The following is a 26,410-nucleotide window of genomic DNA, read 5'->3' as shown; positions in this document are numbered from 1 at the left end:
AAAACTTAGGATAACACAGTCAGATACAGTTATAAGAGAGTGATGTCAGCATCTCTGTCCTGTCTTTTTGGTATCCTCTCTGTAAAAAGAAGTAGAAGCAACATTATTGGGAACTGGACCACAGGCTTATACCAGCCGACAGTGCCCAGACCATTGGTGTCCTTTGATTATCTTCTGGTTGACTTTGAATCCCACTTTCTGCTCCTGGCTCCACTGAGCATGTGGCTGTGATTCTTTGAAACTAACCCATGCCACCCAGACCCCACGGGGATTGTTTTGCTTGAGTTGTGTTTTCATGGAACTGCTAAGGACGACAGGAGGATGGGGCGTGCCTGCATCTGGCTGGGCAAAGTGTGCTGACTTGTTAGTGCCCCCCAGCAGCAGAGGCAAGGGCTTGGCTGGCTACACCCCTGTTTGTCTTACCCAGTGGGCTGGGGAAGTGGATTCCATGGAAATAGGCGATGGGATTGTTTGAGCTGCCTTAGACTTCTCATCCCTCCTCTGCTGACTTATCCTCCATTGAGTCTCCCCTCCCCCCTTTTTTTTCAGTTCCAAAGTAGTTATTGATGATGGGTCACTTTGTTTTAGTGGCGTAAGCTGAAACCAGAGGTCAGGGAGCATTTGCTGGGAGGTCAGTGCCAGGCCTGCCTCCTGTGGCAGCCAGTAACCTGAAAGCATCCTTGCAGGGCCCAGGCAGCTTCCCCCGAGGGCCAGGGCTGTCCAGCCTTCTCTTTCCATCTTTAAGTGCAGCAGGTGAGATATGGATTAGACACAAATGAGAACTGCCAGGTTATCCAGAGGTGTCCAGTCTACTTTTTTTTTTTTTTAAACATAAAAGACTGAACAAAGCACCTTTGTGTCCATCATTTCTGATTCTCGCAGCAAGCCTGAGAGGTCAATTTAGAGTAGATGGTGTTATCCTCTTATACCCGAGGAAGAAGCACAGAGAGTAAAGTGAAGTTAGTCCGTGTTTCTTAATGACCAGTCTCCTGACTTCAGCTCTCCTGAGTCCCGGGCTGCCGTTCTTTCTACTGGCTCAGCCTGGCCACAGAATTCGTTTTTTTTTTTTTTTTTTTTTTGAATCATGAACCATGAGAGCTGAAAGCGACCTTGGTGATCATCTAATCCAGGGCTTCTTAACCTTTTCTGTAACTCTCCTCCCACACTTGAGAGCATCTGAGAAAGCCTATGAACCCCTTTTCAGAATAATGTTTAAAAATGCATGAAATATATAGAATTTCAAAGGAAACCAATTATTTTGAAACAAAGCTGTGATTTTTTTTCCCCTCTTCCAAGTTCACAGATCCCCTGAAAGATCCCTTTCTGATGATCATATTATAGATGAAGAAATGGGATCAGAGGGGTGGAGTGACTTTCTCTGAGTCACACAGGAGTTTCATGGCAGAGCTGGGGCCAGTCTTCATATCTCTTGACTTCCAAGCCCAGTCTTCTTTCCTCTGAACCACTCAGGTTCTGTTTATTACTGTTTATGACTGTTCTTAACTCACCCAGCTCTGAAACTCGGAGGCCGGATTCTAATAACTACCTGGAGTAGTGTGTGAAGACCTCCTTAGAGATCCTTCTTCTTCCTCTTCCCCAAGTAGGAGTAGAGTCTCTTAGGCCTTCTTCATTCCTTGTGGTGGTGGGGGAAGGGAATGTGTAGGAATACAAATGCCCTGGTGGCCCTTTCAGCCAGCAGCTTGTGAATTCCCCTGATAGACCACAGCAGGGGACACATGAGCTCTGAACTTTTTCTTTACCACTTTGTACTTTATAGGAAAAACCATAAGCCTGGCCGTATGTAAGTCCCTTGCTAAGTCTAAAGTTTCTTGCAGAGAAGAAACTGGACCCTGTACAGATTTCTTTTTTGTTTCTTTAGACTTTCTCTCCTTTTGGCCAGCCGGCTTCCTTTTGGGGGTAATTTTTTGGGGAGGGGCAAGAGGATTTAAGAAATAATTTCTCCTAATGTCTCCCCAGGCAATTACAGGGGAGGGCATAGTGAACCAGCCTCATGAGCTTCCAGAGTGATCCTGAGTGGCCTGCAGGGCAGCTGTGGGATGGAGAGTACGGCCACCGCCCTGGGTCCTGTGCCAGGATACTTGGGATTTGATCAGGGATAACTTGTGCAGCATGCTTTCCAAAACAGAATCAAAGTTCTCTCAAATTAGAAGGAACTCCAAGGCCATTTAGAGACTGTAGCATGTACCTGTTTGCTAAAGTCTGTGTCCAGTCCAAACCTTCATTCACTGAGCTGATTTATAAGAGAATGTTCCGGCCCTTCAAGGAGCCTCCAGGCTAGTAGAGGAAATGATATGTATCAGGATCATACAATATCTTGTACTGTGGTTCTGTGTAGGTTATTGAAAGCATATTGTCCAGACTGTACTGTGCCCCAGCCAGTCTATCAGCAAACATTTATTAAGCACCATGCCTGGAGATGGAGTTACACATACACAATTGAGCCTTCCTGCTCTCAAGAAGCTTGCATTCTGCTGGAGCATATTCACAGAGAGGTAAGGCTAAGTCTCTGAAAATGCCCTCAGCCACGGAGGGGATCACGAAAGACCTCCTGAAGGGGGTGGCACTGGACCTGAGCTTGGAGGAGAATTCGTTTCCAGAGATGAAGAGGGGAGAGCATTCCAGGCATGGGGGTATCTCCCAGAAGCACGAGGGGTGACGAGAGATGGAAGAGAGGGCTGGAATGTCATGTCTAGGAAGCAGTGAGGAGGCTGTTGTGATGGATGCGGTCTCCATTCTAATCAGGGAGCAGGGGTTGAGTCAGCACCTCCTCTGGGCTATTTATGTGAGCATGAGGCAGGGGGAGTAACGTGTAACCGCCTTGGAAAGATAAGCAGCAGCAGGCTTGTGGGGGCTCAGCGCCAAAGAGAGGAGGCAGTAGGGAGCCTTGACGCTCACCGAACGTGGTCAGACCTGTCCTTCAGAAAGGGCCGTTCGACAACTTAGTAGAGGAGGGAAGAGGCCTCCTCTCCACAAGGCGGCCATTGTGGTATAAGAGCCTGAAGTGTGTTGGTTGTGGTGTGGTGTGAGTGCAGATGAGGGATCTCAGAGATGTAGAGGGAAAATGGACACAAAGTGGATCGGGTGTGGTGATGAGGAGCCGGGAAGAGTCAAGGTGGACGCCAAGATTGTGAGCCTGGCTGACTGGAATGGCGGTGCTGCACCAGAAATGGGGAGGTTAACTGCAGGGAAGGAGTTAGCGGGAAAGAGAACAGTTTCAGTTTTGCCCATGTTGAGTTTGAGGTGCTATGGGACGTGAAGGTGAAGGAGGCCAGCGGGCCGCTGGAGATGGGGAATTGGAGCTGAAAAGAGAGATCCGAGCAGAAGCAGAGCTAAGGCACATGGTGAAGCGCCATCGTGTGCAGTGCTGGGCACCCCATTAACCAAGGCATTGACCAGCTGGAGCAGGCATAGGAGGGCCGCCGGGGTTTGAGGGGCTTCAAGTTGCTGCCCCGTGGAGACTGGAGGGTGGAAGGATGAATGTACCGCCTGGGTAAGAACGGCCTCGGGTGGGGAGGAGAGGATGGCAGTCCTCAGGGATTGGAGGACCACCCTCCTGTGAGATAGGGATTCTGAGGTCCCCCAGTTGAACCCCATCCATTTTACAGGTAATGATTATAAATTGCTTTATGGGACTTTTCATTTGGTTCCCGCTGACTTACTAACTCTGTTAGGCAAGTGTTGTCTGTTGAGCCCCAGGGGAGGGGGGGTGATTCTCCTTGCCAGGCCTTGGGTCCAGTCTCTTAGTCCTTGCTTCGCCATGTACTGCTGGTCACGTTGGCTCCCTCAAGAGCCCCTTTGTGCTTGTCTCCGTGCCCTGCTTTACGGGGAGGGTGCGCGGCGTATGTGGCCATGCCCTTTCCGGGATTTCCAGGATTTGCTTTTTGTTTTCTGGGCAAGAACCTTTAAATCCCCTTTTTTTATTCTCTGTAGAAGGCAGTAAGGGAGCCCGAGGAGGGACTGTGTGGGAGCAGAGAAAGAACTGTGGGTGTGGAGTCAGGGGCTTGGGCTTTAGTCCCCACTCTGAGACTGTGTAGGTGACCTCTCACCTCAGTTTCCTCGTCTGTCAAATGAAAGGTTTGAACTCAATGATCTCTGAGGTTCCTTCCACCACTTGCTCTGTGATCCTCTGTGTAAAGTGAGAGATTTGGTCTGGGTGACCTCTAAGGCCCCATGCCAGCTCTAACATTCTGCGACCTTATTAAACCCGACCCCCCCTCCCCATGCCATTTCCCCATGCAGTCATCACAGATGCTTCTTATTTGATTACACTTAGTGCTGAGGAGGTCAAGGTCATGGATTAAATTCATGTGAAGAAAAGTTAGTATTCATCACCTGCCTGCAGTCAATGAAGCAGCAGATATTTCCTGAGCCTCTGATATCCGGTCAGCTCTGTGGGGAACACAGAAGTGTCCCTGCCCTCAGGTAGTTTACAGTCTTATTGTGGAGACAAGAACTAAAAAAGACGGAAACCGTGAAGATTTCATGATCTTTATATTTGGGTGTGAGGCAACAGTGTCATGGGAACAGCTCTGAGTTGGGAGACCCTGGTTGAAGTCCCTGATCTACCACCAAGGCCTGTGCGGCCTTGGGCAGATGACTTAGCCTCTCCGGCCTTAGTTTTCTACTCTGTAAAATGAGATCATCTGTGAGATCAAGTCTTGGGATTTGAACCCCACCTTAGACCTTGACTGTGAGATCTTGGGAAAGTTCCTAAATGTCTCTCAGCCTCAGACTCCTCACCCATAATATGGAGGTAATGATCACATCTACTTCTTAGGATCAGAAGAGAAAATGTATGTCAAGTATTTTGTAATCCTTAGAGTGCTGTAGAAGTGTGAGCTTATTAGTAGGGGATAAGTGCCCTAGATCTCAGAGGATGAGTAGGGTTGAAATGGAGGATGGGTAGGGTTGAAGTTGGAGATCACGGGGACACTCGGTGGTTTTCTCCTGGGGGAGGGGAGGTTCCCCGTGGTGTGTCAGGATGGTCAGTGTCACTGAGGAGTTTGGAGCATGGCTCCGCCACTTGCTGCTTGTGTGATCATTGCCAAGGCACCTCTCCTCTTGGGTCTCAGTTTTCTCATATGTAAAATGTGAGGATTGGACTAGATGTCTTTTAAAGCTCTTTTGACCCTAAAATCTATGGTACTGAGATCTCTAGTCCACGTAATACATTCTACAGCATCTCAAGGTAGCCTCATCTTGTCAGACTGGAGCTGCCTTGTTTATGTGGGAGAGTTTGTCTTTGCATTTGAGAAGAAATTGGCTAAGGCACAAGCTATTTGATGGTTAACTCTGCCTCTGCACTTTATTTTGATAAGACAGGCAGCTGGGGGAACAGAAGAGGAGAGAGAAAATTGGAGTTAATGTCTAATCGGGGACGCCAGACCACGTAGGGCCGCTGTCCGTCCTGCCCAGCGTCCACAGGCAGCTGCAAGCCACAGTGAGCCAAGACAGGTGGGGATCAGGCTGACAGCTAGTGCGGCAAGCTGAGAGTGGCCTGGCCTGACCTGGCCTGGCCTGAGGGAGCAGCTTGTACCAACTTAAGCCATATCTTTCTAAATATGAATGGGTTGTGAAGGAGAGGGCTAGAGGCATTGGGAGTAATAGGCCTTCTGCTCTTAAAGAAGTTGATTCGATAGCTTGCCTTTGTTCATAGAAGGCAATAGGAAATCAAAGCCTGGCAGTGCCTTAGAGGTCATCTGGTTGTGCAAACATTTTTGTGCTAGTCCTGGACTGAGGTGCCCCTCATCTGAGTTAGTTTTTCAGATAACTTGTTTTTTCCCAAACTTTAATGCTAGCTATTTTGAATCAAATTCTCTGAAAATGTATTACGTACTCTCCAGACTTCTTTAACAGAGGTCCTGAACATGATTTAACTTCTCAGTGACCCAGAGTCTTCATTTGGAAATGTTATTATGTTGTGCAGTGATAAAGTGACATCCTTAGAACTCTTTTGGGTTATGTGAGGGTGCCCTACATTAACACCCTTACAGTACTCCAGTGCGTGCTCTTTTTAGTTTTTCTGTCTCCTCCCCAGGGTCGTGCTTTCCTCTTGTGTTGCTGCCTTTAGCAGTTCTTTCTGATTTCATAGGATTTAGAAGACCTTAGAGATTGAGTTCAAACAGTTTCTTCTGCAGATAAGAAAACTAAAGTTCAGAAGAAAAACAGTTCTCACAGCTGCCAGATTATATTTCTGAAATGGAGCTCTGACCATGTTATTGTCCCCCTCGGGAGCCCAGTGGCTCTGCCTTGTCTCTAGGATAAAACTCAGAGCCCTGTGTTTGCACATCCTGGCTCTCTCTAGCCTGTCTTTCTTGGCCCGTGATGCCTCACATCCATGCGCTCTGTGCTCTGGCCGCACTGGCCCCCTGGCTGTTCCTCCTCCTACAGTGGTGCCAGGTTGTTTTTCCCATGCTCACCTCCCCTCCTAGCTCTGTCAGGGCTCAGCGTTAGCCACTTTTCAAGGGGCCTCGTTGGACTTTGGTTTTTACTGCTTCTGATTGTAGTGTTCAAGAAACTGGAGCAGCCCAGCTTGTTGGAACTGTGAGTCAAGTGAGAATAGATGGGCCCCGAGTGAGGAGCTCCCGCTGGGGAGCGTGATCACCAACACCTTACTTGGGTCCTTCAAGGCCCCTTTTCTTATCAGCCAACCAGCAGGCGGTTGGATATGAAGCATCCAGTAGTGCCAGGCAGTGTCCTAGGCACGGGATGGTACAAAGACAGAAAGGAACAGTCCCTGCATCCAGGGAGCTCACTTTCTGAAAGGGAGAGAGACAAGGACGTACATGAGTATATGCAGCACAAATATAAATGAAATAGAGGGTAGTTAACTACAGGATAGTTGGGGAGGGCAGACACTGCAGGTGAAGGATTGGGAAGGGATTCGTGTAGAAGGTGCTGCTGAGTGATGGATTCTGTGTGGCAGAGGCAAGAAGGGACTACCTCTAGGTGTGAGGGACAGCCGGTGCAAAGGCATAGTGTTAGGAAGATCTGAATTCAAATCTGGCCTCAGATACTTAAGGGTTGTGGTGTCTAGGTGAGTCATTCAACCTCTGCGTCAGTATCCTTATCTCTAAAATGGGAATAATAATAGTACCCACCTCTCTGGGTTATTGTGAGGATCAAAGATACTTTTCGTGAAGTGCTTTGCAAACCTTAAAGTGCTGTGTAGGTTTGATAATGATAATGATGGGAAAAGGGAGAGGGATGGGGAACAGTGAGAAGGTCACTTTGGCTGGATCACAGAGTCCTTAAGGAAGGGCAGTGGTGTGCCACCTGGGGTGGGAGAAGGCTTTGAAAGCCCTACTCAGGACTTTCTCTCTTAGCCTAGAGGAATAGGAAGCCACTGGAGTCTACTAGGTAGGGCAGCTTAAGGGTCATTGCTGGTGGGTGTGGGTGGGAGGAGGCAGTGAGGGTCTGAGCTCAGGTGGTGGCTGTGGGAATGGAGACCTGGACAGGTGCAAGAGATGGAGCTGTTGTGGATTGTATTCTGGGGAGATGAAGTTGCTGCATAAAGAAATGACCTCAGGCTAAGTGAGGTGTCTGTCTGTCTGTCTCTCTGTGTCTTCTCTCCCCCTCGCTTCAGGTAGAAAAAAACAGAGCTGAGGTTTAGAGGGAGCTGGGGACAGCTAAGGTCTCTTCTTGCTCTGGCCTGTGATCCTGATGTCTGAGTTCGCTGTTCTCATCCTCCAGGAGACTGGTTCTGAGAAAACCTTACAAGTCTTTTATCCAAACTTTTCTTCCACCCTCCCATCCCTGACTTCATCTTTTATAGGCACATATTGTTTTTAATCAGTAGATGTTGCATCTGTCTCATTTTAATAAACTGAATCATATTTCCATTTGAGAAACTGTCTACTGAAGGTTAAATTTATAAAGGCAATGATTGCCCCCGATGTACCTTTTCCATATAAAAAGGAATTTTCATATTTTGGGCTTGCTCAAACACTTGCAGTGTTTAAGGATAGAATTGTTAAAATTCTGGTAAAGTAGATGTGAGACCTTGGGCAGGTTACTCTCTGGTTCTCAGTCTTCTCATCTGTAGAATCCTCCAAGGTCCTGTGAGTTTGTCGTCTACGGAGTGTGTATATAAAGACACATGGGGAAGGGAGCAGCTTTAATGTGCTCCCTCCTGTTGACCTCTGTAGCTCATTGCTGTATGCAGGAAGGAGGGGGAGTGGGGAATGCCTGTCCCTCAGCACTGTGACTGGCTCAAGTTTTTCTTTTCAGGACCGAATCGAGCGGAGGACAAAGGGAATGAGTGATGGGAGCATCAGTAGGAAGTGGGGAGGATATGAGTGGTGACATTTTTGGAGTGTCAGTCAGTGTCACTTTTTAAATTTTGTGACCCGTACCTGCCCCAGTCCCAAGAATGGCGTCCCATGTATTTTATAGAAATTACTTTTGGTTGTTCAGTCGTATCCGCCTCTTGGCGACTCCATTTGGGAGCGGTTTGCCATTTCCTTCTCTGGCTTGTCGTGTAGATGAGAAGACAGTGAAGTGATTTGGCCAGGGTCACACAGCTAGTGAGTGTCTGAGGCGGGATTTGAATGAAGATGAGTCTGCCTGACTAGCTGTCTAAGAAATTAGTCTTTTTTTCAGAAGATTATTGGAGCCTTCCAGCCTACCCCTCGAGTTAATGGGAGGCAACACTGAATGGTGTTGAAGAAAGAGGACATGGAATCCTTGTCATCATCCTTGGAGACTTTTAGGAGTTTCCTTAACAAAAACAAAACAAAACAACTTTTCCTAAGCATTGGGGCAGCTAAGTGTTGCAGCGGATAGAGTGTCGGGCCTGGAGTCAGTCAGGAAGACTCATCTTCCTGAGTTCAAATCTGGCCTCCGACACTTACTAGCTGTGTGACCTTGGGCAAGTCACTTGACCTTGTTTGCCTCATTTTGCTCATCTGTAAAATGAGCTGGAGAAGGAAATGGCAAACCACTCCAGTATCTCTGCCAAGAAAACCCCAAATGGGGTCACGACTGAACAGCAAACAACAACCAAAAAAGCACTGGGGTGGGCTGGGGTGGGTTCTCTGTTGGTAAGATAGTTCTAGAAACTGACCCTAGTGAGTGTACTTAGGGAAAGGGACAGCTTAGACTACTTCAGCAGGAAAGGAAAATTTGTTGGTTAAGTTCATTTTAATATCATCGTACCCTTTAAGAAGCTTGGTTGGGGAAAGGGAACTTGAGGAGGCAGGTGCCATGGAAAAGCCTGGGTTGTCGTAACACTCTAAAGCTGTATAGACTGGAGTGAGTGAAGATGGTTTTTTCTGGGTCTACCATGTGAGGAAATACTGATTCCTACTGATTTGGGTCCCCAATTAAGCAGCAATGATCATTTTCATTATTTTTCTCTAGAACAGACTCCCCCGGCCTCCTTAGCATAGAACACCTTAACCTGAGGTCCATAACTTGGTTTTTAAAAACATTTTGACAATGATGTTTCAGTATAATTGGTTTCCTTTGTAATGCTATATACTTTATTTCATGCTTCCAAAAGTGTGATTCTGAGAAGGGTCCAGAGTTTTTCTGAGACTTTACCAAAGGGCTCAGTGACATCAAAAAGGCCATTGTATGTGTGTGTGTGTGTGTGTGTGTGTGTGTTTGTGTTTTACCCTGGTCAGTCTTAACATTCTTCAGGTGCCTTCTCAGTGATACCTGGATTGTAAGGAATGGTTACATCTGGTTTTTTATTTGTATGAAGTTTGAAACTCCTTAGTTCTGTGGTCAGATGAAGGGAATTGGAGAGAGGCAAATAAGCAGAATGTATTTGCCTGGGGCACAGAGGAGCAGGGCTGCTTATAAATAAAAAAGATCTTTATTTTTTAAAGTGTTTTGAGCGACTGATGGGCTAACTCAGGGATACCTGACACGGAGCTTCCTTGTCACACGTGCTGGCCTGGCCAGAGTAGAACTGACTTGGTGCCGGGAGCCCTGGCACCACTAGCCTGTGTGGCCTGTGGATAAGTCTGACCTCTCAGAGCTTCAGTTTTCCCACCTCTGAAATGGGGATGATAATATCTGATTATCTAGTGAGGAGAGAAGCACTGTGCACAAGCTTTAAAGCACTATGTGAAGATCAGTAGTGGTGGTCGCTATTGTCTGTCATCGCCATCATGACATGCGCTGTGTTTTTGTTCTTGTTCCAGGTCTAGCTGTTGGTCTGGGCTTTGGGGCCCTGGCTGAAGTTGCCAAGAAGAGCCTCCGATCTGAGAACAGCACAGGTGAATCATGTTCTTGAACCCAAAAAAGATTACGCTCAAGATGGAGTCCCTTCTCTTCTCCACAGAGGCCCCGGGGTCTGGGGGAGCAAATGCAAGTCTGAGATTCAGTTTGTGTGTGTGTGTGTGTTGGGGGGGGGTCTTCTTTTCCCTTCCTGTGGGAAGGCTTCCATTTTAATATAAAAACATTCCTCTCCTCCTTGCCTGGTAGCCTGGGGGTGGCCAGGTTAGCAGAGGTAGGACTTGCTTGGTCTTGGGGGCACACGTGCGCCCCTGGCTGAGGTCAGGGTCTCCTGTGGCCCCAGCACATCTTGGGGTGGGGTTGTGTTAAGGGTGGGACTTGTAAAGTCTCCTTAACTGGGTTTAGGGGAGGATCTGCCGTCTGAATTATTGACAAGTCCTAATTGTAGAGTATTTGAAAAAGAAAACAGACTTTTAGAACTCCCAGGAGGAGCACACAGTAATCCAAACCAGTGGCTGGCAAAGGGCTGCCGAGCCTTAGAGGTCCCGCTTTATTGAACCTAATAGCCTTGTGTTTGTGTGTTGATGGGATTGAACCGGTCTTCTTGAAGGCACTAGGTACTAGTTTCTGTTTCATGTGCCCCTGTCCTCCTACAGCTGCTTCTTTTTAGATTTGTATCAATCTCAAATTATCCAGGTTTGTGCGTGTCACTTGTTCCTGTTCACGTTTGCAAAGGGCAGCTGAATGGCCGCAGTCTCCCCCCGGGTCTGTGCGTTCCTTCTTTAAGCCTCGTTTGCCCAGGGCTGCTTAGAGCTGAGATCAGGGGCAGGGTCTGGGGCCTCTGGGCAGCCACGCTGGCAGCCAGAGCCTTAGGTGTCAGGCTTGCTGCGGTCTTCAAGGCAGATGCTGTCCTCCCCAGAGGATGAATAGCAAGGTTGCTGCTGAAATGGTTTAATTGGCAGGGAGGGAAGAGGAAAGGGAATTCTGTCCTGTCCGTGTGTGGGAGTAGAACCAGCCTCAGGATCCCCAGAGCCAGCCCTGGTTCTCAGAGCTAGGGGTGCCCCTCGGAGCGGGGGGGGGGGGGCTGGGCCTGGATGGATAAGCAGGTCCTGTGCTTAGTCCCCTTGCTGAGCCTCCAGACGCCAGGGGCCTTTGGGTGGAAGGAAAGCCTGGCTCAGACGGCCGCCTTCTGGTTCTTTCTGCCCCTGCTCATAGAACAGCCGGGTCTAGGACTGGAAGGGGCCAGAAGGACCCGTTAGTCCAGCCCCTACTTTTACAGAGGGGGAAAGAGGTCCCTGCAGGGAGGTGACTTGTCAGCTATCATGTAGTCAGTCAGTGGAAGAGCTGCGATCCAAACCCAGGTCCATCCATCTGTGTGCACCTGCCTGGGGAAAGCAACTTGTTTTACTATCAGATGTTCGTTTAAATGATTCCTCTTCACCTCAAAGACAGTGTCTTAGTAAAATCCACATGGGAGTAGGGTCGGGTTCCGTTCCCTGCCATCAGCGTGGTGACTGATAGCTGATTATCTCCTCCTCGAAGGCCATTTGTACAGAGAATCATGCTGGCCTCAGATCTTCTAGGACTCATTTCTCATCCCCACCACCCAGTTCCAGTGGGGAGATGAGGGTCTTCCAGAGAGTTGGGGGGCAGCCCAATGTTGGGTTGGTAGAAGTAGCTGCTGGCCTTGCAGGTAGAGGGCAGAGAGCAGAATTTAGCTCGAGTATTTATAGTGCCAGTGATGAGACACGTTTGGAAATGGAATCCCCATTTTGCAGGCATGGGAAGCCAACCTTTCCATCTTTCCTCAGTGCTGTTGGCTGCTACTTTTCCTTATCCCCGTCCCTCAGCCCTAACCCCCCTTGTTTGTTCAGCTTCATGTGTCCTGACTTCAAGGTCAGGGATTGGTGCTCTCTGCCGAGGGGGTGGATATGGTGAGCCGTAGCTGCCGGTGGGGGCCGGGGCGGGGGGGAGGGTGAGTGTAGGGGGCTAAAACTCAGAGCAGAGAATGGAGAGCGGGAAATCGCTGCCTACTGTGGGCAAGGCGCTGGGCTGGGTACAAAGATAGAAAGTGACACCGTACCTGCAGGGAGCTTCTCTTCTATCAGTATGGTCACAGAACCATCAGTTAAGAGCTGGAAGGGCCCTTAAAGGTCATCTGGTACGACCCCAGTTAGTTTCATGGATGAGGAAACAGAAGGTAGTAAGTGATGGAGTTAAACTTGGGTTCTCCCTGAGATGCAGGCCACGTTTCACTGCAGTCACTGGGTGTCCTCTCCTGCTGAGGGAACCCTCGGGTCTAGATCTGGAAGAAGGTTAGAGGCCATTCCGTCTTGTTCTCTTATCTTACAAAGGAGACTGGTCCCACGGTCAGTAACAGCCAGGGTTTTAACCTTGGGTCTCCGGACTCCAATTCCATCGCTCTTTCCACTCGTGTACTAACCTCCTAAGAGCCAGGGGAATTTAGATCTGTGGAGGAGCCACACCGCTTATGCTGCAACCAGTGGTTTCCAACCTAGTTCCTCTCTTTCCTCTCTCTCCCCTCCCCTCTCTTCTCCTAAGTCTGTGCCCCTAGGACTCATGACCCCTATACCTCTCTTACCTCTTCTCCTCTCTGGCTGTATGCCTTGTTCCCAGCCCTCCTTTTTACTGCAGGACAGAATGGGCAAGGTCCATTTAAATACACAGCTATTTTTATTACAGGGTGAGGAGCTGTTGGCATGTCGTCTCATGTAGGTGAGGAGAGTTACCGGCTCAGGGCCTTGCCTCCTTGGCATCCTTGGTTTAATGCCTCAATAGCCGCTCCAGTTGTCTCCTGTCTTCACTCTCCTTTCACGCCGTGGCTCCTTGTTATGCCTTGGTCCACACACCAGGCTCTGTTCTTTGCCTCAGTGCCCAGGTCCTTGGAAAATCAGTTCCTTCCTCTGTGGGTGCCGGTATTCATTCCCTCGGTCCAGTCACCTGAACCCTACACAGCTTTATGAACTGACAGTGAACCTGGATGGTTCTGCTCTGCTCAGAGAAATTCCTTCTTTCCCTTATCAGGACAGGTCACATCTTTCTCACTCACTCATAACGCTCCTCACTTTCTTTTCCTCTTTGCTCTCTCCCACTCCCCTTGAAGCACCCCCTGCCCAACCATTCCTTCATAGCTCTGGACCTTGGAATCAGAAGCTGCCCGCTCCCACAGCCCGGCTTGGTCCAGATTTCCTAGCTCTCTACCCCGCCTTCAGAATTACTGCTTCCACACTTAGGGAGGCGCATCTCCACTTCTCATCTGCAGCTCAGTTAGATGTTGGTTGTTCTGACTCCAGTCAGGTTGGACTTTCCCCCAAATCTACAGAGACTTGTTTTTTGATTGGGGGTGTGGGGCGGGGTCTTGTCCACACAGAGGCACCAACACCTCAGGCCAAGGCCAGGAAAAACCCCACGAGTCCGGAGTGACTGAAGCCAAGAAATAACTTTGGTGCCGGTATGAGATTGTGTTCAGGGTCAGCCTGTGGGTAAGTGGGTGAGAATCAGTAGCTTTCATCATGACCCCAGAGAATCATTCTCTCTAGGTTAAGACTGCCATCCTCTTGAGATTGTTAGGTATGACAGGAGTTCTTTCCATGGCTATGACGATACCTGTATTAATACTTAGTTGTATAGGGATTTACAGTTTCCAAATTGTGAACAACCGTCCTATTAGGGGATCTGAGTCTATTACCTCATTTTAGAGATGAGAACGTTGAGGTCTACGGTGGTTGTGTGAACTTGCAAAGGTCTTCTTTACTGCTAGTTATGGAATTGCAGAATTTTAGCATTGGGAGGGATCTCAGTGGCTATTTAATTAGGCCAGTGCTCTGTCACACCACTCTGCTTTTTTTCTCAAGTCTGATCTATGAATCATTAAAGGAGAAAAAGTCTGTCTCTTATTCCCTAAAGGGTATTGGGCACTTGATGTAATTGGTGAAGTTTTGTAAGAACCTTCTACACCCTTACTCCCCACCCCTTGTAGGAATTTATTGTTGACAAAGTATAGTTTGTAAATCCAGCTGGACCCTTATTCATTGCCCAGCTCATCCCAGCGATGAAGGGCCTTGGAAGGTATCAGTCATTGTGGTGACCCCCCCACCCCCAGCAGGAGGTGTCCTGGGACACGCACGTGCGCGCGCACACACACACACCCACCCCCACACTCCCACCCCCTCTCTTAGTTGGGCATGAAACATGTGTGATGTGGGAATTCCCTTCACCAGTGCAGCCCAGAATCACTGAAGACATAGTGGGTGAATCCCGCAGGGGTGCCTGAGGCCCCACAGAGATTCTGTGATTTGCCCAGGGACGTACAGCCAGTGTGTGTCAGAGACAGAATCTGAACCTCCAGGTCCTGCAGCTGACTACTGCATGACACATTTGCTATAGTGAGATAGTTATTAGTATTACAGGTATTATTAGCCTCATTTTACAGATGAGGAAGGGCAGGTAGGCGGCACAGAGGATAGGGTGCTGGGCCTGGAGTAGGAAGACTCATCTTCCCGAGTTCAGATCTGACCTCACACGCTTACTAGCTGTGTGGCCCTGGGCAGGTCACTTAGCCTGTTTGTCTCAGTTTCCTCTTCCGTAAAAATGATCTGGAAAAGGAAATGGCAAACCACTCCAGGATCTGCCAAGAAAACCACAAATGGGGTCACAAAGAGTCAGACATGAACACCAGCAACAGATGAAGAAACTGACTCTCAGATTAAGTAACTCAGCTGTTAAGTGTTGTGGTTGGGATTTGAACCCAGGGCTTCCTGATTTCCACATCCAACAGTCCATTATACCCCACTGCTCTTCATCTTATTTCCTTCTTTCTCCTTTTCCTTCAGGTGTCCACCATGTGCCAGCCTCTAGGCTAAGTGCTGGGGATAGACTCAAGTGAACAGTGTCTGCCCTTCTGTTTGGGGCTGCCTTCCCTTCCTTTCTTGTCCCCCTCTTTCCCCGCTTCTCTCTTCTTTCTTGGACTTGTCCGTCATGGATTCCCTGAGAGTTCAGGGCACTCCCTGGGGCCGGGGGGGGGGGGGGGGCGTGGTGAGAGGGTGTCTGACCAGCCCTGTGTGATGAATGAACGGGCAGAGACCGCTTCATGCAGGGAATCCACAGCAGAAGGGTTCTGAGGTCTGCCCGAGGCGGGATCTGCCCCATGCTCTCCTGGAGCCTGGAACCAGCTAGCCTCTGCTTAGGTTCTTGAAGGGGGAGCTCAGTTACTGACGGAGCCCTTTGGGGCCAGCTCTCTTTGGGAAGGCTCCTCAGATCTGAGGGACATTTGCAAGGAGGCCCTCATTCTGGCTAAGGAGCTGTGCTAGGTCCTGGGGATAAAGGATGAAGAATGGCACAGCCTCTGCCCTCAAGGAGCTTACTGTCTAATGGAGAGAGTGCCGCAGCACATACATACGTAGCTGTCATACAAAATACATGTCAATAATGAAGGAGAGGTTCAGACACATCAGTCTAAGAGAAGTTGACAATGGATTCAGATTGGCTTTAGCTGAGCGGGCAGGAGGGAAGATGGGAAACTCTATGGAGGTGATGACCCTGGAGCTGAACCTTTGGATGCAGAGAGTGCTGGCCTTAGAGGACCTCGGTTCCAATCTTGGTTTTGCTGCTTGCTGCCTTTGTGACCTTGAAGTCTTGGCCCCAATTTCCTCTTCTATAAAATGAAAGGATGGGACTAAATGACCTCTGACATTTATTTTTAGTTTCCAATTCTTTCCCTCTTTCCTCCTTCCCCACCCGTTGAGAAGGCAAGAAAAATAGAACCAAGTATAAATATATATAGATTTGTAGAACAGATTTCTGCATTATCCATGCTACCTGGCTTTACTTGTGAACCTTGAAAGAAGAGAAAGATTTTGACAGAATCTTGGCGGGGACGGTCATCATGAATGCAAGGAAGCCTTCTCCAACCCCTCTTAATTCCAGTGCTAATTTCCTAATTATCCGGACTCTAGCTTGCTTTGTACACATTTGTTTGCATGTGGTCTCCCCCTTTAGATTGTAGGCTCCTTGAGGGCAGGGACTGTCTTTTGTCTTTTTGTGTTCTCTACTACAAGCCTGGCACATAGTAGGCACTTAATAAATGTTTATTGATTGATTGATGGTCTTCAGAAGGCAGGACTAGACCAGCAAACCACTGTGAATGGGAGTAATATTGAATAGAGTCGGAAAAAGTGGGTGGGCCTAGGTTTTGAAGGCCCTTAAGTGAGGGGTTAAGAGGTTTGCATTTTATCCCATGGGCAAAAGGAAGCTTCTAAAGGCTTTGTTGGGGGAAATGACAGATCTGTGTTTTTAGAATATTTTAGCAGCTCTATACAGGGTGGACTGGACAGGAGAGAGATGGGAGAAAAGGAGAGCACTTAGTAGCAGTTAGTTAAACACTAGTTTAGCCAAGCAGTAATTAGATTTAACATTTACTTTAAAACGCTTTAGTTCTTCACGGGGTGAGTGACCTCTGATGTCCAAGGCCCTGGGTGGCGGTGGGGATCGTCTAGGGAATGAGCCTGAGCTTTCGCTGCTAGCGCTTAACGGGTGGTCACTGAAGGGCTCACACACATGCATTGGGCCTCATGTAGGCGAGTCTGTGACCTTTAGGGTGCTTCTCTGGGTCAGGACGTCTGGGGTGTAGAAGCAGTGGCCTCGGGATTTCTGGAGAGGTGACAGATATGGTGACCTCCCCCTTGAGCACACGCAGAGCTGGCAGGGAGCGAATTTTAGACTAGGTCATCAGCTTCACCCCCTCCTCATTTTGTAGTTCACAGAAGAAAAGGGCCCCGGGAAGTTGAGACTTGAAGCCTTGGGTGATTGGGGCACTGATGAGAGCCCCTGATGAGTGAGTGAAGAGTGACACAGGGGTAAGCTGTGATCTGCCCCTGGGCAGCTCTGTCTGAGGGCATCCCTGACTTGAGTCCAGTGCACATCTCCCCACCTGTCTCTGGGTTTGTGTTTCTGGAGGCCTGGCCTCCATGGGCAGTGAGGTGGACCGGTGGATAGAGTGCTGCGCCTGGAGTCAGGAAGACTCATTTCCCTGAATTCAAATCCAGCCTGAAACTCGGACACTAGCTACGTGACCCTGGGTCAGTCACTTCACCCGTTTGCCTCAGTTTCCTCATCTATAAAATGAGCTGGAGAAGGAAATAGCAAACCACTCCAGGATCTTTGCTGAGAAAACCCCAGATGGGTCACGAAGAGTCCGAACACAACCGAACAACACCTGGACTCTGCCTCTTCTGAGTCTTGCTTAGGCTCTGAGACACAGCCACTTTAACAAGGGCCTTCACTCCTACAGTCAGTCACTTGTGAGCGGTTTCTTTGGTACGCATCATGGGATGAAGAAAAGGGCTTTTCATGGGAAGCAGCATTCATGGGGGAACTGTAGGCAAGCCGTAGAAACTCTTGAGTCTCAGCTTGCTCATCTGTACAATGGGGATGATAATACTTGGATTACCTTCTTCACAGGCTTGTTGTGAGAAAGGTGCTTTGCAAACCTTAGAGCTCTGTAGAAAGGTGAGCTATCAGGCAGGGCCTCGCCTTCTGATGCATGGTATTAACGGCTGTCCCTCCTTGCTGCCCCTTCTTTTGGTCACGTTAGGTCTTAGTACCTACTCTTTCTGCCTTTGGTTTTACCTCCTCCTCCCCTACCAGAAGAGAACACAGGAGGGAAATTCTGCTCCTTAGAACAACTCCAGAGAGGCCGGTCCTTGTGTATGGTTGTGGGAAGAGGAGAGGGAGGGAGAGAAAGGTCCTCCAGGCCGCCTGGTAACCTTCCTCTTGTCCTGTGGCAACAGGAAAGAAGGCTGTCCTGGACTCCAGTCCTTTTCTTTCTGAGGCAAATGCAGAGAGAATCGTGAGCACCCTGTGTAAGGTGAGAGGAGCCGCCCTGAAGCTGGGGCAGATGCTGAGCATCCAGGGTAAGTGTGGCACCTCAGAACCTGAAATACCTGGAGGAGGAGGGGGACAGGACACAGTTCTGGGGGGGCTTTGATTCCTCCTCTTTCCCAATCCTCCAAAAACAAAAAACAGATACCATCGGTGGGAGCTTGGGGGTGGGCAGGTTGGCAGCAGGAGATCTGTACAGCCAAGAAAGGACCCTAGAGTCAGTGTCTCAGCTCTCGGGTCAGCGGAAGACCCTTGATTTGAACAGCTCTTACTGAAAAGTTATTACCTTGTATCTCATTTGCAGATATCTTGACCAAGAGAATATAAGCTTCTTGAGGGCAGGGACTGTTTCAATGTTGTCTTTGTATCCCCTGCACTTACCCTGGTTCATATGGAATGTGTTTGATAAATATTTGTTGATAACACGTGTCAGTTCACTCTCTGACTGAGGACCTGTAGGATGTTAGAAATGCAAAGGACCTTAGAAATCATCTAATCTCACCTCTGAGGTTTTACAGTGGGGGAAACCGAGGTGGGCATGGAGAGCTGGAGAGACGTGTCCAAGTGCACGTATCTAGTGCGTGGCTGAGAGGGTCTTCTGCCCTTTCCCACTATTCTACCTTTTGTGTCCCTGTTTGGTTTTTCCGGGTGGCTTCTGAAGCCAGTCCTGAGCCCCTCCAGTTGTAACACTGGAGGATGTGGTTGCTGACCCCACAAAACCTTACACCCGGCATAACTTTATCATTTTCTTTTTCTTTCCTTCCAGAAATCATTCTGCTAACTATTCTGTTCTGTTTTCCCCCCAGATGATGCTTTCATCAATCCCCAACTGGCCAAGATCTTTGACCGTGTGAGACAAAGTGCAGACTTTATGCCCTTGAAACAGATGACGGTGAGGTTGGGGGCTGGGCAGAAGGAACCAGTGATAACCCTGACACCAACCAGCATAGAGAGTAGGCATAGTTTGTTTAGGGGGTCTCTGAGTTAATTTCTTTCTCCCTGAGCAGGGAACAGAGAGGGACCAAATGTTGGTTTGGAAGTAGCTTGAAAAGAGTGATGGTACCAAAGGGACTTTGTTCCTTTCCTTATGGGCTCATGGGATCTGCTTTTCAAACATGTCTAGTGTTGGTCAACCATCAGAATTTAGTTTTCATTTTGGTCTCCTCTCTCTTGGGCCCTTTTTCCCTCTAGAAAACTCTGAACAATGACCTTGGTCCTAACTGGAGGGATAAACTGGAGTACTTTGAGGAACGGCCCTTTGCTGCTGCTTCCATTGGGCAAGTCCACCTGGCCCGGATGAAAAATGGGCGGGAGGTAGCCATGAAGATCCAGGTAGGTTGAGTTTTGCCCTGGAAGCCTGGTGGAGTTTTGTATCCTACCCAGTGTTGCAGTCTGACTGGGTTGGGCAGATGGGTAAGTAGTAGTGTGTTTGAGGCAGGGTTTGGACAGTACTTTTTCTCTTAACTTGTTGGAGGTGTCCATTACCAGCTCTTTAAGCTGTGAACAGCACATTCCTCCCATCTGTCAGAGGAGGCCTCATCTTCCCTTATCACGGGACAGAGATGAAGAAGGCCTAGGGGTCCCATGACTCTCCCATGAATATTCCGTCTTGGAAGAAGGCGGGACAAGGAGCCAGCTCTGGTAGTTAGCATTTGGAGGTAGCCTCAGAAACTTGCCTGTTAGATTCATTCAGCAACAATTTACTAAGTTCTTGTGTGTGTGTATAGCATGGTATAGTGCAGAGATGTCAAAGTCACAGCTGTTTTGGGTCCTTAAAACTCTGCTGAACCGGATTAAAATGGAATTGGGAAGTGTTTAACAATATAAATAAAAATACAACATAGATGATGTTAATTTGTGGTTTTCTAAGTCAGTCTGCAGCAGCAGGGATCCCTTTCTGTTTGAGTTTGATCCCATTGGTAGAGTGGTAGACCACAGGTCACGGAGTCAGGAAGACCTGGGCTCAAGTCTTGTGTACTGTCTGTGTTACCCTGGTACATGTGAAATTGTCCAAGAAAACTGTCATCCTGGGATGAGGACACATAGCCTTGTCCCTGCCCTCAGCAGGCCTGGAGGGGTTTGTGCAGTGACCCCATCACTGGCAGCCAGGGTGGGTGTGGGGGCACTCTTGTTCCATTTTCCTCTGTCCATCTTTCTCTTGTAGTACCCTGGAGTGGCCCAGAGCATCAACAGTGACGTTAACAATCTGATGACCGTTCTCAGCATGAGCAATATACTCCCTGAAGGTAGGAGGAGATGGAGAAAGGTTGGGGTGGGTCTGGCTGGCTCTGGAACTAGAGTTAAGGTCTAGAGGCCCCTGGTTGCCCTCGAAGGGCCGGGCCAACCTTTTTCATTTCTCTTCCCACTTTTCCTTGTCCCCTTCCAGGCCTGTTCCCAGAACATCTGATTGATGTGTTGAGACGGGAGCTGGCCCTGGAGTGTGACTACAAGAGAGAAGCTGCCTGTGCCAAGAAGTTCAAGTGTGTCCTTAGGGGCCCCCCTCCTTGCCACCCCCTGCTTTGGTCCCCTGACCCCGTCCTGAGGGGAGGCCCGGGGTGTAAGCCTCTGCTCCCCTTATCCATAGTGCTGCAGAGGGAGGGGCTTGGCCTGTCCGGTGCCTGCCCCCACACAGGGCAGACAGGAATTGTCCCCAGCCATCCTCCTGAACTCCAGCCTCCCCCTCTGAGGAGGGCACCCTGAGAGCGTGGATGGGGAGGTACTTTACCCTTTCTCTCCTTGGTGCCTCTGCTGGCTAGGGAGCTGCTGAAGGATCATCCGTTTTTCTATGTGCCGGAGGTCGTAGATGAACTTTGTAGTCCTCACGTCTTGACCACAGAGCTGGTGTCCGGCTTTCCCCTGGACCAGGCAGAAGGGCTGAGCCAGGAAATTCGAAATGAGGTATTTCGCTGGGGAAGCCAGCTGGATGGATGGTGGGGAGAGCAAGGGAGACGGGAGTAGGCGCTGCCAGCCATGGGTTCTTTGCCGTTGCCTGACTTGGGTCTAGAAGAGCTGAGTGACTGCAGGGTTTAGGGAGGAGCCGTCTTCTCAGCATGACCTGTTAGCCTTCTGTGGGTCGAGTGCTTCTGCACCCAGGGCTGTGGTGACCACTAGGAGTCACTGGTCCTTGGGAAAGATGAGCACTTTCCACATGGGAGACCAGTAGCAGGCACGAGGGATGACATGCACGTTTTTAACTGCACTTGCGGGCACTGGTCTTAGGGAGCAGTAACACACAAGGTCTTGCCCAGTATACACATACATGCTCAAGCTGTATGCTTCCTGTTTGGTTAGGAATCAGCTTGGGATGCATGCCAGTTCAGTTAGAGGGAAGCAAAGTGGGCAGTTGTTCAGTGGAGTGAGGTTCTCGAGGGTGCCTTCACACTTCTGTAGATGATTGAAGGCCGCCCTTTCCCGTCCACACCTGTGTTCTGAATAACACCACAGAGTCCACTACCTCTGAAAAACCAATTTTCTTGACCAAAAAGAGTATGGGTTTGGGACAGGGAGAAGTACAGGGAAGGGAAGCAGGTGGGTCCCTTGCATATATACTCTAGGCAGGTGAACAGAGGAATGTACCTTTCAGGGCACCAGTGGGGTTCCCTGCAGTGCTGCTTCCTTTCCATGATGACTCAGATGTCATCCTGAGGCAAACTTTAATCATTTCTTCTCCCACACCTGGAAGACCTGACTGTTCTGCCCCACTGGGCGCTCAAGAGGCTCTGCTGTAAGTCTGGAGAGCAGAGTGCTGGCTTTTCCCTCCTCCGTGTACAGAGCACCAGCAGAGGGTGACGGTGCTCCATAGCTCCCAAGAATAGAGCTGGTCGACTAGAACGTGTTTGTGGTTGCTGTCATCTCCCCATTCCTGCCCTTCTCCCCCCCAGATATGCTACAATATCCTGGTCCTGTGTCTAAGGGAGCTGTTTGAGTTTCAGTTCATGCAGACTGACCCCAACTGGTCTAACTTCTTTTACGATCCCCAGCAGCACAAGGTAAGGAGCCTCAGGCCACCAGCTCAGTGGCCCTGGCTGCCCTCAGAGCCTAAGAATCTTGCTCCCAGTGTTCTGTGCCTGCTGTCCATGCCCAGGTAGCATGAAGTTGTAGTTGAAAAGCCTCTGGTGCCTGGAGGTGGGGAGGACGGTAAATGAGGACATTCCCTCCCCACCCATGGCCTTGGGATACCTGGGCCCATACTGTTCCTGAGTGGAAGGGAATAGAGAGCTGCTTTCCAGTCCCTCTCCTCATTCCCATTCCTCTTACCTACCCCACCCAGAAGCTTCTTACCCTCTTCTCTGGTCCTCTCCAGGTGGCTCTCCTTGACTTTGGAGCAACCCGCGAATATGATGCATCATTCACTGACCTTTACATCCAGGTACGGAAGGCCAGCTGCAGACAGGGACCTTCTAGCAGAACTGACCCTGAATCTCAGCTTGGATTCCAGTACAACTTGACCTCTGTGCTGTATCTGGGTGTGGGCCCATAGAGTATTCAGTCCCAGGAGAAACATGTGAACTTGGCTGGAGGTGGAGTGGCCTTGGAAAGCCCACATGGACTTGAAGCTCTTTAATGGGATTCACATTCTGTTACATTATCTGAACCAAAGGAAAAGAGCATTCCTATCCCCTCCCCCCAGCCAGGAAAATAACCACCTCCTGGAAGTGCTGGTCATAGCTATTGCAGGAGAGAATGGAGCTGGCTTAGGGCTCCCACAAACTGAGCATCTGCCTCCATACGTCTTTCTCCCCTTTTGCTTCGAAACTGGGCATTTGGAAGGCAGCTAGCTGAAGTTAAGAGTGGTTACTAAAACCCAAGGAGTCAACTTGTGGCCATGAGTCATGCCCCTTTACCTTTGTGTGTCTAGTTAATCAGAGCTGCGGCTGATCAGGACAGAGAAACAGTGTTGAAGAAGTCTATAGAGATGAAGTTCCTCACTGGCTATGAAGTGAAGGTAAGCTGAGGACCCCCTTCCCAGGCTAGACGATGGTGCTGTTTAAAACCTGTAACCTTAAGTTTGCACTTTCTGAACTGTACCAGTTCAGCCCCGAGGGAGCCTCCCTAGCCACTTTAGTACATTTCACTTAAGAAGGTGTCCCGTCTTAGGCCACAGCTGCATTTGACTTTGACCTAATTAAGAGATTTAAATGGTCGGGATGAGATCAGTACTAAATGCAGCCAACTGCAATGTCCTTTGGAGAGAAGTTGAGCAAGGCTGAAAATACTTTCCCCTCTGGTGCTGTTGAACCCTAAAATAAACCATTTCTAGTGACCAGCTGTGTCCCGAATGTCTGGGAATGAATGCCTCAGAGGTCTGTCTTCCTAATTTTCTTTTCTTTTCCCTTCCTTCTTCCACCCCTCCCAGGCCATGGAAGATGCCCACTTAGACGCTATTCTCATCCTGGGAGAGGCCTTTGCCTCGGACTCACCGTTTGATTTTGGGAGCCAGAGCACCACTGAGAAGATCCATGGTTTGATTCCCATCATGCTGAAGCACCGTCTCGTCCCCCCGCCAGAGGAGACTTACTCCCTCCACCGAAAGATGGGGGGCTCGTTCCTCATTTGCTCCAAGCTGAAGGCTTGTTTCCCCTGTAAAGCAATGTTTGAGGAAACCTACAGCAACTACTGCAAGAGGAAGGCTGAGAAGCAGTAACTAGTCTTGTCTTGTCTGAAGGCCCCTTGTTTTATCTAGCAAAGAGCATCTCAAGAATCAGAAAACTGTCCCAGAAGCTAAAAGTCCATAGTAAGTGGGTGTTGGTACTGACCAAACCTGTAACCTTCTACTTACCGATAAGAGGGAGTTTTCTTGTAGGAGTAAACTGGAGGAAATTGTGAATGTGCCGAGGAGGGGGTGGGGGGTGGGAGATGGCTTCAGGGGGTCCTCCATGGCCAGTGGCCTTGCATAGTTTTTATTGATTAAATGGTGGCTCTGTAGTGACTGGGTGGGGTTGAGGATGAGGAGAAAGAAAATGGAACCATGACAAATCTCTTGAAGCCTGCTTACTGTTGATTTTTTCTATGAAATAGCTTTGGACAAAGATGAAGGGGAAAAAAAAGATTTGATTTTGTTTTCCTTTTTTTTTTTTTTTTTTGGTGTGTTTTTTAAATAGGGGGTTTCCTCCTGTGAATGTTAACTGTAGAAGGGAGAGCATCCATTTCTCTTCTCTCCTTAAATAAGTATAGAGAGAAAAAGCCTTTTAGGACTTTCTAGACCTTGTAGTATAGGATTTTGGGTGTGTGTGTGTGTGTGTGTGTGTGTGTGTGTGTACAAAATGCTTTGATGTTTCCTGCATTTTTTCCCCTCTGGCTGGAGCTGGAGAGGAAACTCTGTACAGAATAGTGCCAAAAAAAAAAAAAAAAAAAAAAAAAGCTATTTAACTGAATTACCTGCCTTCCAGCAAGCTGGTTCTCTTAGGAGTTATTGACAACTGAATGTATGCCAGTGGACTTCTTGCCATCTGGTTCAGGGACTGTAAGAGGGGAAAAGAAGTCAAGGGAAATGGTGAGGGGAGAAGAGATTCCACCACTTTCTTGATGTCCTCACCCCCAAAAGTAAAATCTTTGCTGAAATGAGCATGAAAGGGGATGTTGCTAAGTTACCACCAGATGCACAGATTGACCTGATGGGAATAGCCACCAGTGTATGTTCGTTTTTGTACATTCTTGTAACTGTCCTACTTATGCATTTCAATAAAAAATTGATTGTGGAGTTCGGCAGTGGTGCCATTTTCTTTTCTTCCTTTAACCTCAAATAATTTGTTACATTGATAACAAGAAATTGAGCAGCAGCAGCAGCAGCACAGCCTTGACGCCAATGGCCTCAGAGGGACTTCTAGTGTAAAGAAATGATCTGAGGGGGAAGGAGCAGGGACTTGGCTAGAAGGAGGCTTCAGAGCTGCTGCCTCCACCCCAATGCAGGGAACGGAGGAGGCCAAATGTACAACTGATGGCTGGAACAGAACACCAAACCCCAGGCGTCTGAACTGTAACCACATCACTTTTCCCATTACGTACCTTGTTCTCCAATTCCGTTACCTTGTCCAAAGAGAGAGGCCTGACTTGTGTCTCAGGAGTAGGGCTGAGATCAGGGAAGAGATGAAACGGAATACAATAAGTAATCCCTGAACTTCAACCCACAAATGTGGTTTTAAATCGGGGCTATCCCTATTGGGCCCTGGTCCTAAAGAGGTAAAAACCTCTGAAAGGGTTGGAAGGTACAGAAGACCGAATAATGGGGAGTTGGGGGCAGGAAATGCATGTAGAAACATGTTGACTTTGCTACTGAAGATGCTCCAGGATCCAGGTTATTTAAATTATTCCATCAATTTCATAGTTTGCTGTGAGAAGATGCCCCTACAAGCCATGATAAAACTAAAACTTTTTTTACACATTTTTGGGGAACTGACAATATCCACAAATATCATAAAAGTGTAAATCAAGGGAAATTAATAAATGAATGAACATGTACTCTTCTATCAATCAATAATAAAGATTAAGCACATTGCAGGCACTGTTGTAATGGACTTTCTTCATCCCAACACAACCAGAGCCTCCTGACTGCAGAAAGCTGAGCTTGTCACAAGAAATAATAAGGATATTCACCAATTGCTACAGGAAATGATGAGCAAATTAGGGGAAATTATAAGTAGAGGGAATGGCTTAATTTTCAGCTTTGTAAATAAGGCACCTGTTAATATGATCCTCAGCCCCATTATGACAGTAAATCTTGTAAGACTACAAATGGGTCCCTTAGCCTCCTATACCCAACTATGGAACAAATGGCTTGGCCCAGCCTACGGGTATGCATGCCACGAGTGTAAGAAGCAGCCTTGGCAGACTTCTAAGGTTATTCTGAATTAAGATTTTATGCCTTGAGGATTGTGTCGGCAGAAGGAGTAGAAGGGGCACTGGAAGAGATGTCAGAGAGAAAGGGCACTTTACTTCTCAGAAAATGCCAAAATAAAACACAGAATTCCCAGCAGGTGAAGTCACCAAACTGTCAAGCAGTGGAAATGAATTCTTGTCTTTTTCTGTCAACATTAGCCAAATGCTTCTTTATAGTTCTTTCTACCCAAGTCAGCTTAAAGGTAGAAACTTTATTTATCTTCCCCAGTAAGCACTAACATAAATATTAATTGCTTTGATCACTACCACACTGGTCAGAATGCTATTGCTCCAGGTACTTATTAAAATTGTGAGTGAGAGATCTTAAATAAGGGGTTGGAGAAGGTTGTAGATATGGGAGGGTCTAGTGCCCTCCATTTACATGGTCTGTAGGACAGACAGCCCATATACCACAACTGTTTTAACCTCT

The 26,410-nt window shown here is 48.5% G+C and overlaps 1 protein-coding gene across 3 annotated transcripts in view; it reads left to right on the top strand.

Moving 5' to 3' along the window:
- The window catches only part of LOC114049713 (atypical kinase COQ8A, mitochondrial-like), a 76,386-nt gene extending 51,581 nt beyond the window's left edge, over positions 1 to 24,805 (top strand). For all 3 annotated transcript variants that reach the window (XM_027871077.1, XM_027871079.1, XM_027871078.1), the window contains exons 5-15: positions 10,173 to 10,247; positions 18,015 to 18,137; positions 18,912 to 18,997; positions 19,297 to 19,437; positions 20,270 to 20,351; positions 20,492 to 20,585; positions 20,862 to 21,003; positions 21,987 to 22,094; positions 22,409 to 22,474; positions 22,964 to 23,050; positions 23,462 to 24,805. In XM_027871077.1, coding sequence (XP_027726878.1) covers positions 10,173 to 10,247; positions 18,015 to 18,137; positions 18,912 to 18,997; positions 19,297 to 19,437; positions 20,270 to 20,351; positions 20,492 to 20,585; positions 20,862 to 21,003; positions 21,987 to 22,094; positions 22,409 to 22,474; positions 22,964 to 23,050; positions 23,462 to 23,749 — 1,292 coding nt within the window. In that variant the 3' untranslated portion in view covers positions 23,750 to 24,805. The remainder of the gene's footprint in view (positions 1 to 10,172; positions 10,248 to 18,014; positions 18,138 to 18,911; positions 18,998 to 19,296; positions 19,438 to 20,269; positions 20,352 to 20,491; positions 20,586 to 20,861; positions 21,004 to 21,986; positions 22,095 to 22,408; positions 22,475 to 22,963; positions 23,051 to 23,461) is intronic.
- Positions 24,806 to 26,410: the final 1,605 nt, after the last annotated feature.

This window comes from Vombatus ursinus, unplaced genomic scaffold (genome assembly GCF_900497805.2).
Source record: "Vombatus ursinus unplaced genomic scaffold, bare-nosed wombat genome assembly UNPS02014798.1, whole genome shotgun sequence".
In the NCBI taxonomy this organism is placed as follows: domain Eukaryota; kingdom Metazoa; phylum Chordata; class Mammalia; order Diprotodontia; family Vombatidae; genus Vombatus; species Vombatus ursinus.
The sequence above is the reverse complement of the archived record's forward strand: the minus strand, read 5'-3'. Positions and strand labels throughout refer to the sequence as shown.